At 65.6% G+C, this 15,626-nt stretch overlaps 2 protein-coding genes across 2 annotated transcripts; one reads left to right on the plus strand and one right to left on the minus strand.

The window, feature by feature from the left end:
• The first annotated feature begins 3,499 nt into the window (after positions 1 to 3,499).
• UBE2S (ubiquitin conjugating enzyme E2 S) lies at positions 3,500 to 6,565 on the plus strand. The gene is made up of 4 exons (XM_062177721.1): positions 3,500 to 3,612; positions 3,903 to 4,050; positions 4,969 to 5,159; positions 6,210 to 6,565. Exons 1-4 carry the CDS (start codon positions 3,610 to 3,612, stop codon positions 6,492 to 6,494), a joined length of 627 nt encoding a protein of 208 aa, XP_062033705.1. The 5' UTR covers positions 3,500 to 3,609; the 3' UTR covers positions 6,495 to 6,565.
• Positions 6,566 to 13,600: 7,035 nt separating this feature from the next.
• Positions 13,601 to 15,183, minus strand: RPL28 (ribosomal protein L28). Its single transcript, XM_062177732.1, has 5 exons — positions 15,081 to 15,183; positions 14,816 to 14,904; positions 14,498 to 14,621; positions 14,036 to 14,154; positions 13,601 to 13,722 (listed from the first exon to the last, which is right to left on the minus strand). The coding sequence occupies exons 2-5, from the start codon at positions 14,894 to 14,896 to the stop codon at positions 13,633 to 13,635; spliced, it is 414 nt and encodes a 137-aa protein (XP_062033716.1). The 5' UTR covers positions 14,897 to 14,904; positions 15,081 to 15,183; the 3' UTR covers positions 13,601 to 13,632.
• Between the last annotated feature and the right edge of the window lie 443 nt (positions 15,184 to 15,626).

Raw genomic sequence — 15,626 nt, forward strand, 5'->3', positions numbered from 1 at the left:
CCCTGTTCGTCGCACACACCACCAGCTCAAACCTTCAGCCCAGCTGTCCTGAGACCACTACGCCCTTCTGATAAGCACAGCTGACCCCCTGCGAGCCTGAGCTGACACCAGTGCCCGGGAGGCCTCCCCTGACCACAAGCCGGTCCTGAGTCCCCCGCCCTGCCCCCTCCCCTGCCGTCCACCGCACGGACTACTTCCTGACACACTGCTCCTTCTGCTCCGGTCTGGCTGGGGGCTGTCTGCCCCACCACAGCCAGCCCTGCGGCGTCCATGTGCTTGCTGTCTGGTGTACCCCAAGCACCAGGTCACTGCCCGGCATGGCGTCACTGCCGGTGCTAAGGGCCTGTTGAATGAACACCCTCCATCTGCTGGACTCCTGAGGGCCGCGACACCCTGCCCTCCGCCCCCCATCTTCTAGGCAGGAAGGCAAAGGTCAAAGAACAGAACATGGGAAAGGAGGCAAGGGGAGTGGCTTTGTGGACGTGTCGGGATGGACCTCGGAGGAGGAGGATGAGGGCGGAACACAGCCAGGCCAGGGACCCCGCGCTCCACGTCGTCAGGCCAGGGACAGGCTGAGGCCAGCAGCACGGGGACGGGTGCCCAGGGCGCACCCAAGAGATGATCCAACGGCTTCCAGGCCTTGGGGATTTGGGACTCGTTTTCAAAAATGCAGTGGGGAGGGGCCAGCGCTGTGGTACAGCCGGTAAAGCTGCCGCCTGCAGCGCCGGCATCCCATATGGACGCCAGTTCAGGTCCCGGCTGCTCCACTTCTGACCCAGCTCTCTGCTATGGCCTGGGAAAGCAGTAGAAGATGGCCCAAGTCCTTGGGCCCCTGCACCTGCATGGGAGACCCAGAAGAAGCTCCTGGCTCCTGGCTTCGGATCGGTGCAGCTCCGGCCGTTGCGGCCAATTGGGGAGTGAACCAGTGGATGAAGACCTCTCTCTGCTCTCTGTAACTCTGCCTTTCAAATAAGTGTATCTTAAAAAAATAAAAACGTAGGGCTCGCGCAGGGATTTGAGCGGGTGGGGCTGTGGGATTTGTCCTTGGACGCAGGGAGTCTCCTCGAAGCTCAGCAGAGCTGACTGCATGGCGGGCAGAGGCGGGGCCGGGAGCGCAAGTGTGCAGCCGGAATTCAGGGAGCAAGAGCCCCCCACTTCCTCCCCAGGCCCAACCTACACCTGCTCCTGCGACCTCACCCCCACTGCCACTGAAGAAGGCAGGAATACAGGTTAAAACCGTTAGGTTTGTGGGCTGGAAGACCACGCCTTCGCCACGCCCGTGTGACCTCACACCCTACCTGGCCACACCTGGGTGCCCACCAGCCAGTCAGGTTAATTAACCACTCCCCTTTGGAAGCGGGTTAAAAGCCTGGGACTCGGTATGGCCTGCTCTTCTCTTCTGCCCGGCCTCTTGCCAGGAGGGGGCTGGCTGTAGCCCTGCGCGTCCAGGGTGCACGGCCTCTGGGCCGCCCGGCCTAGGCTTCCTGGCCTGGATGCTCCTCCACGTGGAGGGTTCCTGGTGCTCGGTATGAACCCAGATCTACCCCTCTCTCTTAGATAAAGCTCTCTCTCTTCTATGCATCTTTCTCACCAAATAAAAGCTTAAGATGTACTACCGTGCTGCCTCGTTTATCTGTGCCGGTATTTAGAATTCTTCTCTAAATATTGGGCAGGAGCCCTCTCGGGCTTATTACTATTGGGGATTTATTAATAAGCATATGGTGGCCGGCGCTGCGGCTCACAAGGCTAATCCTCCGCCTGTGGCACTGGCACACCGGGTTCTAGTCCCGGTCGGGGCGCCGGATTCTGTCCCGGTTGCCCCTCTTCCAGGCCAGCTCTCTGCTGTGGCTAGGGAGTGCAGTGGAGGATGGCCCAGGTGCTTGGGCCCTGCACCCGCATGGGAGACCAGGAGAAGCACCTGGCTCCTGGCTTTGGATCAGTGTGGTGTGCCAGCCTCAGTGGCCATTGGAGGGTGAACCAACAGCAAAGGAAGACCTTTCTGTCTGTCTCTCTCACTATCCACTCTGCCTGTCCAAATAAAGCATACGGTGATATCCTATGGCACCCCAAATTCCGGTAACATGTGACACCCCAGATGGCGCTTCTGGGGAACTCTAAGGGGCCACATTTTGATAGATTTTAGGGGGTCAGCTCCGATACCACCACCAGTCCTGCTTCCCCCACACAACACACCGCTCACCACATCCAGGGGCCCCGCACGACCCCAGACCCCAGCCTCCCCAGGGTTCCGGGGTGGGCCTGGGACCCCCCTCCCCAGGCCTTTCCCAAAATGCTTTTCCCGCAGCTCCGTGGCGGCCAGGGCACGCCGGCGCCCCCCCGCACCGGGCCGAGGGTGTGAGCGCCCGCAGCAGGTGCAGCAGGTGCGGCAGGTGCGGCAGGCGTCCCGCCCGGCCCGCCCTGCTCTGGGGTCCCCGAGGCGGCCCGGTTAACTGCCGGCTCCGCCCCGCGGGCCGCACCTCCGGCTTCCTCGCCCGACAGCCGGGCCCCGCACACGGCGCCGTCACCCACGAGCGGACGGGGCCACGCGGGGCCTCAAGGCCGCCCCCGGCCCACGACGCCCTTCCCGGACTCCTGACAGGGCCAGGGCGTCCCGGAGGAGGCCGGGGCCGCCTGTCCGTCACAGGTGGGGCCACACCCCAGAGGGCCGGCCGGCGAGGCTCTGAGCCTCGGGGACCAGGGCTTGTCCGGCACAAAATGGCGCCTCAGAGAAACGTGAAGCGGGATTTCCCGCGGCCGCCGGGAGAGGGGGCTCGGCCGGCACCGCACGCCGCATTTGCATATACAAAAAATCCAGACGTTTCGTTGGCTGGAAGCACTTCGGCCCGCGCTCATCTGGGTAGCCATTGGTCGCTCTCCCTTCTTGCCCGCCCCCCAGCCTCGGCACCGCCTTCTCCGTCAGGGATTGGTCCGCGCGAGCCTCGTGACTCCCCCATCGCTAGTGCGCGTCCGTGTGGGCCCGAGCGCCTTCCGTCACCCGTTTAAAACCCACGAGTCCCGCCCCCTCTCGCCCCTCCCCGCGCCTCAGGGCGACCGTTAGTCGCGTGCGCGTCGTTCCCGGCGTCGGGGCACGCGCGCGTAACTCGGGCGTCCGATTCAAACGGCCCAATCAACGGCCGCAGCATCTCCCGCGCCCCCGTCCTCGCTGCTCCGCTCCCTCAACCGCCGCCCTCTCCCGGGCCCCTTCCCGACTCCTGCGCGCCCCCGCGGGCCGGCCCGCCGCTCAGCCCCGGGCCCGGCCTCTCTCGCTTCTACCTGTGCTGTGCGGAGGGGGCGCTAGCGCGTGAACGCTGAGGCGCGTGCGTGCTGACGTCACGGGCCGGGCGCGGCGCGGCGCGGCCTCCGGGGGCGTGGCCTGCGGGGGGCTATAAAAGGGCCGCGGGGCGCGCACGGCGAGCTCGGTGCGGCTCGGCTCCCGCGGCGGGCGGTGTGCGCGGCGCTGCGGGCGGGCGCGGAGCGGAGCGGAGCGGAGCTGCGGGCCCTCGCCAGGACCGCGGCGGCGGCTGCTGAGCCCCTCCCCGCGCCCCGGTTGGCTTCCCCGGAGACCGCAAGAAGGGGGCCGGGGGGAGCCGCCCCCGGCCGGCCGCAGGCATGGTGAGCGCGGGCGCCGGGCCGGGCCGCCGAGGGCCTCCGGGCGGGGGCCGGTGTCCCGGGCGGGGGCCGGGCGGGGCGGCAGGTGTCCCGGGCGGGGGCGCGCTCGGCGCCGGGGGGTCCGCCCGCGGCTGTCAGCGCCGGCGAGGGCGCCCCGCCGCCATTTCCAGGCCTCGGCCGAGAGCGCTGGGGGTGGCCCGGGCCGGCTCGGGCGGGGTGGGGATGGCGAGGCCCAGCGCGGCGGGCGGCCCCCACCGGTGGGCGGCTCACGCTGCGCTCGCGTCCGTGCCCAGAATTCCAACGTGGAGAACCTGCCTCCGCACATCATCCGCCTGGTGTACAAGGAGGTGACGATGCTCACGGCCGACCCGCCCGACGGCATCAAGGTCTTCCCCAACGAGGAGGACCTCACCGACCTGCAGGTCACCATCGAGGGCCCGGGTGAGCGCGGGCCCTGTTCCGGAAGTGTTGGGAACCCGGGCGGCGGCGAGCCTGGGCTCCGGACGGGGCTGTGAGCGAGCGGGCAGGAGCGTGCCGGCCGCGGGGTGCGCCGGAGGGTCCCGAACTCCATCCTGCAGCCAGCGGCCGGGGCCGCGCCGGGGCAGCCTGGCGGGAGCACACCGTCCCTGCTCGCCCCTGGGTTTCCACAAAGCCGAGGTGCGAGCAGGAGCCCGTGAAGGGGCTCTAGTCCTGGTGGCCACCTGGAACCGGGCTCTGCGGGAACAGAGGAAGTCTGGGGTGGGTGGGGGGCACGGGCTCCTAGGTCTGCTAGGCCTCTGGTCTGGAAAGGGAGCCGGAGTTGGTACCCGCACAGGGTCCCCAGACCCATAGGCCAGGCCGTGATGGCCACACAGGCTCCCCAGACCCGCAGGCCGGGCCGTGATGGCCACACAGGGTCCCCAGACCCACAGGCCAGGCTGTGATGGCCACACAGGCTCCCCAGACCCGCAGGCCGGGCCGTGATGGCCGCACAGGGTCCCCAGACCCGCAGGCCGGGCCGTGATGGCCGCACAGGGTCCCCAGACCCGCAGGCCAGGCCGTGATGGCCGCACAGGGTCCCCAGACCCACAGGCCAGGCAGGAAGCCGTGGCGGGGGGCCGCGGGGGGCAGTAGGACAGCACAGTTTCCACGGTGGCCATAGCCAGTGGGCACATGCGAGGTCTGGGCCCCCTCCCTGAGAGGCTCCACGTAGCTCTGCCCAGGAAGCCAAGAGGGTGCTGGGGTCTCGGCGTCCTGGGAGGGGCCCGGGGCAGGGGGACAAGAAAGCCCATCCTCCAGGTCTCGCCGGGGCCCCAGGGGAGTGGGCTCAGGAGCTGGGCGCCCCGAGCCTCTGACCGCCCCGCGCCCGCCCGCCCGCAGAGGGGACGCCGTACGCGGGCGGCTTGTTCCGCATGAAGCTCCTGCTGGGGAAGGACTTCCCCGCCGCCCCCCCCAAGGGCTACTTCCTGACCAAGATCTTCCACCCCAACGTGGGCGCCAACGGCGAGATCTGCGTCAACGTGCTCAAGAGGGACTGGACGGCCGAGCTGGGCATCCGGCACGTGCTGCTGGTGAGTGGGCCGGGCCGCCGGGTGGGCGGGCAGCCTTCGCACGGGAGGCTGTGGCGACTTGACTGCGAGTGTGGCCAGAGGCCCTCCTAGGTGCTGTGGAGGCCCGGTCTGGGCTGCGTGCTCGGAGTTGTGCCGCCATCGGCCCTGTGCTAACACGGCCGTTTCCCAGCTCGGAGGACCCCTCTGAGTGTCGGGAGAGCTCGGTCGTCGCAGCCGGGGGACACAGAGCTGCCACCCGTAGCGCATTTGGGTCACCTGGGGCTGACCCTAGGACGGACAGGGAATTGGGGCTTCCCCGGGCACAGGGAGGGGTTGTGCTTCCCACCTGCGGCCTCGGCGCAGCTGCAGGACTGGGCCACTGGGGGCCTGTGGGCTGGCGGCCCTGCCTCCGGTGTGCAGGTGCAGGGAGAATTGGGTGGTCAGGGCAGCACTGGGCAGCGCCTGTCTTGGAAGGCAGGCCCCGTCCGCCGTTCACTGCCCACACGGCCCCCAGCAGGGTCACAGCCAGCGCGGGGACCCGGTCCAGGTCTCCCATGTGTGTGGCAGGAGCCAGAGCCGGGTGCTGACCCCTGGCCTGCTGACAAGGAACACAGGCAGCTTCCCGGCTGGGCTGGCGGTGGGGGAGGCCCCAACGCCCTGATGGGATGGCGGCTGATGGGCTGTTGAGTTCCCACCCCTTCCCAGACTGCTCTCAGACCCCTCCTGGGCATCCAGACCCCACACTGGAGTGCCTGTTCCAGTCCCACCCTTGGAGGCCGCCCACAATGGCCCGGGCCCTTGGGTCCCCGTCACCCGTGTGGGAGACCTGGATGGAAGTTCCGGGCTGCTGGCTTTGACCTGGCCCAGCCCTTGCTGTTTGGACATCTGCAGAGAGCCAGTAAGCTCTCTGTGGAAGGCCCCCTCGGAGTGCCCAGCGCCCTGCCTGGTCCAGGCCCCGTCAGCAGCCAGTGGGCCTCTGGGCAAGTTCACAGCCACAGGTGGTCGCGGGCCGGGCCTCTGAGTTAGGGGAGGGTCCCGCGAGGCCTCCCTGACCGGGCCCTCTGCCCACAGACCATCAAGTGCCTGCTGATCCACCCCAACCCCGAGTCCGCGCTCAACGAGGAGGCGGGCCGCCTGCTGCTGGAGAACTATGAGGAGTACGCGGCGCGGGCCCGGCTGCTCACCGAGATCCACGGCGGCGCCCGGGCCCCGACCGCCGGGGCTGCGGCCTCCCCGGACCCCGGGGCCCCCGGAGGGGCCGAGGGCCCCACGGCCAAGAAGCACGCGGGCGAGCGCGACAAGAAGCTGGCGGCCAAGAGAAAGACAGACAAGAAGCGGGCGCTGCGGCGGCTGTAGTGGGCCCCCTCCCCTCCCTCCTACTCTGTCTCTAAGTTATTTAAGTTATGGCTGGGTGGGGGAGGGTGGGGGGGCACTGGGACCTGGATCTGTTTTTCTAAATAAAGTTGGAAAAGCAGTGTTGTGGATGAGCCAGGCTGCGGAAGGGCCGTGGGCGTCCACGGAGGGCTCTCACGCAGCACGGGGCCTCCTGTGTGTCGCCGCTGTGGCAGTGGGTGCTCCCCGGCCCCACGGTGGCCCAGGATGGCTGGGTGAGGGGGGCATCCTCTGCCCCCAGCTCTGTTGGTGGCTGTGTCCACCAGAGCGTCTGCTCAGGGTTTCAGGCTCCCGTGGCGGGTGGTTTTGGGGCGGCAAGGCCAGGATAGGCTGGGTGCCTGCTGCGGGTGCCACCTGCACACAGCAGTGCCGCCCTGTCGCTCTTGGCCTTGCCCAACAGAGTGCCCAGCGCTTCAGCTGCGACAAACTTCATACAAAGGGTTTTCTGCCCGGAAGAAATGTGGCTTCTCTAATAAAACAGCTGGGCCACGCTGCCCTGTGGGGGAGGAGTCCGGACTGAGCCCCTCCCCCCTGCTCCTGAGTGTCCCAGGACAGAAGCAAGCTTTACTTGGAAGGCAGAGCAAGAGAGAGAGGTCTTCCATCTGCTGGTTCACTCCCCACACGGCCACAACAGCCAGGGCTGGGTCAGGCTGGAGCCAGGAGCCTGGAGCTCCATCCGCGGCTGCCTGTGGTGCCAGGGGCCCGGGCCCAGGCACATCAGCAGGAGGCTGGACTGGGGGCCAAGCAGCCAGGACTCCAGCACAGCAGGCTGCCGCGTCGCCTGGCACGCCACGGCAGCCCCCACCCCGACCTCTAGCTAGCAAGGACAAAACATCCAAACCTGGCCTGGGCCCTTCCTGGGCAGGGGAGCAGCCTGCGTCCCCAGCTCATCCTTGCTGGGCTCGGGCAGCGTCAGGAAAGGGGCCGCGAAGTGAGCCCCCAGCACCCCAGGGGCGGTGGGCATGCAGCTCGCCTCCCCCAGCCCTGCCTGTGCTGTCTCCAGCCTTTGGAGGAAAGCGGCCTGCTGAGTTCTGTGAACCTGCCGCGGGGGGCAGCCCTGGGGAGCCAGCCCGTGACCCCTACGGCCTGTGCCAACTCTGGCTGGTAAAGTGCCGGACTCAACTGCAGGACCCCCAGCTCGAGGGTCCAGAGATGGGAGTGACAGGCATCAGCGCTGCGGGCGCTGCTCCCGCGAGCACCTCCCATTCCAGAGCGCCGGTTCTGGTTCCGGTCCCGGCTAGCGTGCCGGGGAATGCAGTGGGAGGTGGCCCTGCCTGCGGCCTGGCCTCCGGGAATGACGCGGAGGACGGAGGACTCGCTCCGTCTGCTACTCTGCCTTTCAGATAAATACACCAAAGACTGACAGTACCAACAGGTGACGTCTGTTGCAGTGGGAACCTAAAACGGCGCCCACGCTTTGGAAAAGAGTTGGGTCATTTCTCAGACACACACTGCCCGTGTGACCCAGCGTTCCATTCCCCGTTAGCCGAGAGGAAAACGTGTCTACACAGTGGCTTACAGTTTTCACGCCTTTAAGCTTATCCTGCTGGTTCACTCCCCACATGGCAACAATGGCCGGAGCCCTGCCAAGCCAGAGCCAGGAGCAGGTGCTCCATCCGGGTCTCCACATGGGGGGCAGGGCCGGAGCACTTGGGCCCTCACTTGCTGCTTCCCGAGCGCGTTGTGAGAGCTGGCTTGGAAGTGGAGCAGCCGGGCCTCCCAGCACCTCGATATCCAACCAGGTTACGGGCCGTGGCTTAGCAACCCCTTGTGCCACAATGCCGGCCCCTGTTTAAATTTTCTTTTTATTTATTTGAAGGCAGAGATGGACATCATCTGCCTACTGTTCACTCCCCAAACGCCCGCAACACTGGGCCAGGCCAAGGGCAGGCGCTCAGAACCCAGGCCAGATCCCCACCACGGGAGCACGGAGCCTCAGCTGCTGCCCCCCAGGGTTCACGTCAGCAAGGTGGGACCAGAAGTAAGGTCAGGGCCAGTGCCGCCGCCTGCCACACAGCATCCCATGGGGCGCCAGGTCCAGCCCTGGCTGCCCCACTTCTGATCCAGCTCCCTGCTTCATGGCCTGGGAAAGCAGAGGAGGATGGCACAAGTGCTTGGGCCCCTGCACCCGCGTGAGGGACCTGGAGGAGGCTCCTGGATTCAGCCCGGCCCTGCCCCGGCCGCTGCTGCCATCTGGGGAGTGAACCAGCAGATGGAAGACCTCTCTGTATATGTCTGTTAACTGACTTTCAGATAAATCTTCAAAACTGAAGGACCGACCCAGGCACTCTGATACGGGATGTGGGAACAGATCCAACTGTGCCTATTGACAGTCAGGAAGAATTTCCCTGAAGTCATACGATGGAATACTGCTCGGCAAAATATTGACACAACATGAATGCATCCCAAAAAATGTTGAGATTTATTTGAAAGGCAAATATAGAGCGAGGTAGAGACAGAGAGAGAGAGGTCTTCCGTTGCTGGTTCACTCCCCAAGTGGCTGCAACACCCAGGGCTGAGCCAAGCCAAAGAGCCAGGAGCTTCCTCCAGGTCTCCCACCCAGGTGCAGGGGCCCAAGGACCTAGGCCATCTTCCACTGCTTTCCCAGGCCATAGCAGAGCGCTGGATTGGAAGTGCAGCAGCTGGGACTCGAACCAGTGCCATATGGGATGCCGCTATGCCATGGTGCTGGCCCCTGCCCCAAATATTCTTAAAACTTTTCGTTTATGGCTTTGCTTAGGATATAAATGCTTGAGGGTCCAGCTCTCTGGCATAGAGGACTAAACCTCCACCTGCAGTGCCGGCATCCCATATGGCGCTGGTTCGAGTCCCAGATGCTCCAGTTCTGATCCAGCTCTCTGCTATGGCCCAAGTGCTTGGTTATTGTACCCACATAGGAAAAAGAAGCTCCTGGCTCCTGATCAGCCCAGCTCTGCCCTTTATGGCAATTTGGGGAGTGAACCAGCAGATGGAGGACCTCTCTCTCTGCCTCTGTAGCTCTGCCTCTGAAATAAATCTTTAAAAAATATATATATATATTGGACTCCCTTACTTACTTGGATTCTGCAGGTTGAGAGGGAGTGGCCCCAAATAAAGACCCTGGACACTGAGCTCCTCCACCACCGCCGTGAGACTCTGGTCTGAAACCATGGCCTAAATCAGACACAGCAGCCCACTGCATCACACCTGGCATAGACCCCTAGCATGATCGCCCAAGCCTGAAGACAGGCTGCACCTGGTTAATGATAAGCCTGTAATCTGTCTATATCCCACATGTGACTGAGGCCAACACCTGGAAAATGTCGATTATAACAGATTGTTAAGACTGAAACTGATATTATTAAGATCATAATTGATATCAGTTTCACATAGGCTTTAGGTCAGCTTGACCCCAGTAACCATGCACCCCTCCCGATCCTAGCACAATAAACAATTTTTTGTTTTTTAAAATTTATTTGAAAGTCAGCATTACACAGAGAGGAGAGGCAGAGAGAAGTCTTCCATCTGCTGGTTCACTCCCCAAGTGGCCACAACGGCCGGAATGTGCCAATTGGAAGCCAGGAGCTTCCTCCAGGTCTCCCACGCAGGTGCAGGGGCCCAAGGACTTTGGCCATCTTCTGCTTTCCCAGGCCACAGCAGAGAGCTGGATCAGAAGTGGCATAGCTGGGACTAGAACCAGTGCCCATATGGGATGCCAGCGCCGCTTCAACCTACTATGCCACAGCACCAGTCAAAAGATCATTTTTAGAACTTTGTGATCAAATTTACTGACCTTGTCTTCGCTATCCACTGGGTTTCAGGTCCTACTTAGCACAGTCTTGCCCACCATGAGATTATAAAAGTAATGGCCCAGAGTTTGTGATCCTTTGAAAGTTTTGGGGCCAGCGCTGTGGCATAGCAGGTAAAGCCGCCACCTGCAGTGCCGGCATAAAATGTGGAAGCCGGTTCAAGTCCCGGCTGCTCCACTTCTGATCCAGCTCTGATATGGCCTGGGAAAGCAGTGGAAGATTATATGGCCCAGCTCCAGCTGCTATGGCCATTTGGAGACTGAACCAGCAGATGGAAGACCTCACTGCCTCTCCTAAGTTTTACTGTCTGACCCACCTGGTGCAGGGCCTGTGGCCTCGGGGGTTAGGCTGCACTCGGGACACCTGTGTCCCATCCTGGAGCCCCTGGTTTGAGTCCCAGCTGCCGGGCGCCTGGGAGGGCCCACGTGGGAGACCTGGAGTTCCTGCCTGCTGGCTCCAGCCGGGCCCAGCCCAGGCTGCTGCAGGCATCTGGGGAGCGACCCAGTAGTGGAAGACCTCTTTCTGCTTCTCCTCCATCACTCCGCCTTCCAAATAAAAGACATTAAAAACATGAGCCCTGGGTGAGGTGTGATGTGCTCCTACCTTGTGTAAGGAAATGTCTACAAATGGGCAAAAAGATTTTTCCACCTCTCAGCTCAACATAGGTTTAAAAACTTAAAAAAGCAGGACTGGTATTGTGGTGAAAGGGGTTAAGCCACCACCTCCAACACCAGCGTCCCATATGGGTGCCTGCCTGTATCCCAGCTGCTCCACTTCTGATCCAGCTCCCTGCTATGGCCTGGGCCCCTGCACCTGCGTGGGAGACCTGGAAGAAGCTCCTGGCTCCTGGCTGCGGCCTGGCCCAGCCCAGGATGTTGTCACTGTTTGGGAAGTGAACTAGCGGATGAAGACCTGTCTGAAATACAGGTCTTCACACGGCCACACCGGGGACCACGCTCCCAGCGCAGGAACCCGCGGGGACAAAGCACAGCCAGACCAGAGCAGCTGTGTGGGAATGCAGAGCGATGCTCCTTTGAGCACACACTTCCAGCTCCTCGGCTGAGGCCTACCCTGCCGTGGTGTGGCCACACACAGGGACTGTCCTCACATCCCCTGGGCACCTGTGCTGGGCACAGGTGCCTGCTGGCCAGGTGAGCTGAGCGAGGCAGGCACTGAACAAGGAAGCCGCCAAGGTCCACGAGGTGAGCCTGAGGCCTCTGCACCCCCAGCTCTGGGGACCGACGCTGCAGCTGCACACCACAGGGCCACCCCGCGAGCGTTCCTGACCCAGGAGGCAGACAGGGCACTGGGGCAGGAGCAGCAGCCAGACCACGCCCACAGCCCCAGGGCCGTGGCACCTCCAGACCAGAGTGGACCACTGGCCACCAGGGCTGGGGCGGGCACAGCGCTCCCTCCCAGGATGACAGAAGTGCCTCCGTTTGAACAACTTTGTGTGGTACAGTGACTGACGCCGCCCGGGGTCCCTGGTCTAAGCCCTGGCTCTGCTCCGCTCCAGCCTCCTGCCGGGGCACACCTGGGAGGCGGAGTGGGCTGCTAGCACTCCGGGCTTTGGCCGGCTGTTGAGGGCAGCTGGGGAACGGAGCAGCAGAGGGGAGACCTCAGCCTGTAACTACCGTAGTTGCGAGGAGGGGCGAGCGTTCGGCTATTGATTCGGACACCGACGTCCCCTATGGGGGCACCTGTGACGGCTGCCTGGCTCCAGCCCCTGCCAGGACAGACATGGGGCAGCGCTGGCTGAAGAGGTTGCGTTCTGGCCACCCAGCAACCTGAGGAGCCAGACCCTGGCCACCGAGGGCACTCGGGGAGTGACCCAGTGCACGGGAGGAGGGTGCTGGTGTAAAACCAACATTCACGTCCTGAGGCAGCTCTAACCTGGGCCCCAGCAGCCTCGGGGCCTTGCTCCCAGGAGGCGGCTCAGCTGCTGTGCTCACACCGGGCAGCTGGAGCAGGTACTTGGGAAGGCCCCTGAGGCACAGCAGAGGGGCCCGGACAGCTCACCTCACTGCTGGACGCTGGTCCTGGCCTGTGCGTGGAGACCAGCAGCCCAGTCCTACACAGGGCTCCTGGCCCCACAGGGAGCCCCCTTGCCCTTGAGCGCTGGGCTGGACACAGGACGCCCACAGTCCTGGACTTGGCCCCTGGCAGTGGCTGGCACGCAGGAGACCTGTCACACAGTGACCCCTCCCCCTCCAACCCTGTTCTGACACCTGTGACGGGGAGCACACGCCTGCCCGTGTGGCTGTGTGGGTGTGGGGGGGACTTGCATGCAGAAGCCGCTCCACAACCTCACATGCACAGAACTGGAAGACCAGCTAGGACGGCACCCAGGGCACGGGCTAACAGCTCCCACCCACGGCCACCCTGGGCCAGACACCCCTGCTCGGATGCCATGGCAGCCAGTGCGCCGACTGGCGTGGTGCAGAGCCCTGGGAGCCTCGTGCGCAGGGTTCCAGGGCTGTGCCGACTCCAGGAACAGCCGTCACAAAGCCCAAGTGTCTCCAAGAGGGGCCTCCGAGGACCCAACCCACTGCAGCCCCAAGGGGGACACGCCCACGGCTGACTGCAAGACACCAGCCGGCCGGCCGTCAGCGTGCTCCCGAGGCCCACACAGGCAGAGCCCCTCGGGGTCCCAGCAGCCCACCTGAGGCTCTGGCCGGTCCTGGGACCCGGCTGTCTGCTCCCGGCTCCTCAGCCTGTGGCTCCTCCTCACACAGCACCCACAGGCATCTTCTACCAAGCTGTGGCCACCCCGCCCTGCACCCAGCCCACCCACACATCCCGCCTGTTTCAGTGGGACCAGAGTCTGGCTGTTTGCTTCCTACCCAGCTCCCTCTTGCACCTGGGAGGCAGCCCAAGGCCAAGTATGGCTTCCTGGGCGTGGCCAGGCCCAGCCCGCTGCCCAGGGCACCTGAGGAGTGAACCAGCAGATGAAGGATCGACCGCCTCCTTCCCAACAAACGCGTTTTAAGTTCTGACAGCGAGAGAGAGGGAGGCACCTGGTGGTCTACTCCCCACGTGGCTGCAACAGCTGTGACGGGCCAGGCCGACGCCAGCGAATCCTCCGGTCCCCTACCACGGGGTGCCGGGCCCACACCCCAGCCCACCTGCTCTTCAGTAGCCGGGATTCAAACCAGCACGCACAGGGGCTGTGGCACCGCAGAGGTGCGTATCGCGCTGTGCCCAACACCAGCACCTAAATACACCTCCACGCGAGTGCCCGCGCGCAGGGCCGGCGCCCGGAGCCACAGGAGAGGCAGGTGCGACAGGTCTGACTGTTTATTGTGGGCGGGGGCTCAGGAGCTCTTGGTGGGGCGGGTGCGCTTCCTCTTCACCATCACGGGCTTCTGGCTGCGCAGGATGGCGCTGGCTCTGCGGATGGCGGCCTGAGGGCGGGCAGGGCAGGACCAGCTCAGCGCACCCTGGCAAGGACGCCAGTCCTGGCCAGAACCCCGCCTCCCCAGTCCTGGCCAGGGACGCCCCGCCCCCACAAGCTGCCCCCCAGTCCTGGATCAGCACACCGCCCCCCCCAAGCTGCCCCCCAGTCCTGGCCGGCCCCCACGCCCCTCAAGCTGCCCCCCAGTCCTGGCCGGCCCCCACGCCCCCCCAAGCTGCCCCCAGTCCTGGCCGGCCCCCACGCCCCCCAAGCTGCCCCCAGTCCTGGCCGGCCCCCACGCCCCCCCCCCCCCGCCCACTCACCATGCGCAGATCGGGGCGGTACTTGTTCTTTCGGATCATGTGCCGGATGCTGGAGAGCGTGGCGCGGGCGTTCTTGTTGATGGTGGTGCGCACGTACGAGGTGGCCGGCTTCCGCTGGCCTGGTGGGCAGAGTCCGGGGCTCAGCCCTCCCAGGGCCCCTGCGCGCCTCCCCGCTGTGCCCCCGACGCCGGGCTCCCCACAGGCCTGGGAGCGGAGGCGACCGGCCGAGGACATCTTCCGCCCCCTGAGGACACAGGGCCAGAGCTGGCCAAGGGAGGCTAAAGGCCCAGCGGCAGCCCTGCCCCGAACCAGGGGACCATCAGGGCCACGGGCGAGGACGGGCCCCGCCGCCCAGAGTCGCAAAGACAACGTCCACCTAACAAGGCCTCGGGGGGCCCTCCCGGGGCCCAGCCCCGAGCCCCCACGCCGGCAGCGACCCCGGCCCGCCCGCACCCCGCTCACCGGATCTGCGCTTCATGACCACCACGACGCCCTTGCCGTCGGCCGCCGGCTCCACGCCCACGGTCTTGCGGTGGATAAGCCCGTTGTAGCGGAACGAGTTGCGGGCCTTCAGGTTGTTGGGCTCCTGGCGCGGGGGCGGCGCGGGGCGAGGTGAGGGGCGAGGCCCGCGCGGGGTCCCCGCCCCGGCCCCGGTCCCCACCCCGGACCCCGGCCCCGGCCCGGACCCCCGGCCCCCTCCCCGGACCCCCCGCCCCGGCCCCGCGGCCCGGACCCCCGCCCCCCTCCCCGGCCCCCCCGCCCCGGCCCCCGCCCGCTCACCGTGCTGTACGTCTGCTTGTTCCTCTTGATCAGGAAGCTGGAGCAGTTGCGCACGACCATCCACTGCAGGTGCGCGGACATGGCGGCGGCTGCGGAGACACGGGGCGCGCGCCGCCGTCAGACACCGGGCCTACGGCGGCGGCGCCCGACACGCAGGGACCCGGAAGGGAGGACGCGGGCGCTCTCCGTGCCCAGAGAGGGCAGAGGCCGCGGGAGCCGGCGCGCGCAGGCCGCCACGCTGGGCAGGCGCAGGGACCACGCTCACCTCCTCGCGCCGAGGCTGCCGGAGACGGAAAGAGGCACGCCGGGGGCGGGGCGACGCCTTTAATACCGCGCACGCACTTCCGCTTCCGCCCTGGGCCCGCCTCGGAAGCCGTCGGGCGGGCTCGGCTATTTCCGTCGGCCCGTCACGCACCCCTCGGGAGCCTTCGGAGCTCTTCGGCTGGAGAGCCGGAGGCGCGCTGTGTGGTGGCGAACTCCCGCCGGCGGGCTTCCCACGGCGGCTTGTCACTCAGAGCTCGGCGTGGGGCTTGATACGCGATGGGCGCTCATTAACATCTGTCTTATGAATGGACGTGTGAATGTGGGAACTACTTCAGCCCAGACTTAGCGGCGGCTTCTGGTGTTTCCGGTCCCTGCTAGCCCTCGGCTGTCCCCGCCCCCCGTTCGGCCATTTTCGGAGTCTCCGGAAACTCCCGAGGGGCGGCTCCGCCCCTCCTCTTTGCCACGCCCCATGCCCCCCGCTCGGAGACACTCGGCAGGAGTTCGGCCGCGTTCGGAACCCTTCGGCTCCTGCCGGCAGTCTCCCCGG

Source organism: Lepus europaeus, chromosome 19 (assembly GCF_033115175.1).
Source record: "Lepus europaeus isolate LE1 chromosome 19, mLepTim1.pri, whole genome shotgun sequence".
Lineage (NCBI taxonomy): Eukaryota > Metazoa > Chordata > Mammalia > Lagomorpha > Leporidae > Lepus > Lepus europaeus.

Excerpts from the sequence above, each read along its gene's own strand:
- UBE2S (XM_062177721.1), top strand. Across the intron at positions 4,051-4,968 it reads GGTCACCATCGAGGGCCCGG|AGGGGACGCCGTACGCGGGC; the intron begins GTGAGCGCGGGC and ends GCCCGCCCGCAG. Across the intron at positions 5,160-6,209 it reads GCATCCGGCACGTGCTGCTG|ACCATCAAGTGCCTGCTGAT; the intron begins GTGAGTGGGCCG and ends CTCTGCCCACAG.
- RPL28 (XM_062177732.1), bottom strand. The coding sequence starts at position 14,896 with ATGTCCGCGCACCTGCAGTGGATGGTCGTGCGCAACTGCTCCAGCTTC. Across the intron at positions 14,622-14,815 it reads ACAAGCAGACGTACAGCACG|GAGCCCAACAACCTGAAGGC; the intron begins GTGAGCGGGCGG and ends CCCCCGCGCCAG. Across the intron at positions 13,723-14,035 it reads ACCGCCCCGATCTGCGCATG|GCCGCCATCCGCAGAGCCAG; the intron begins GTGAGTGGGCGG and ends GCCCGCCCTCAG.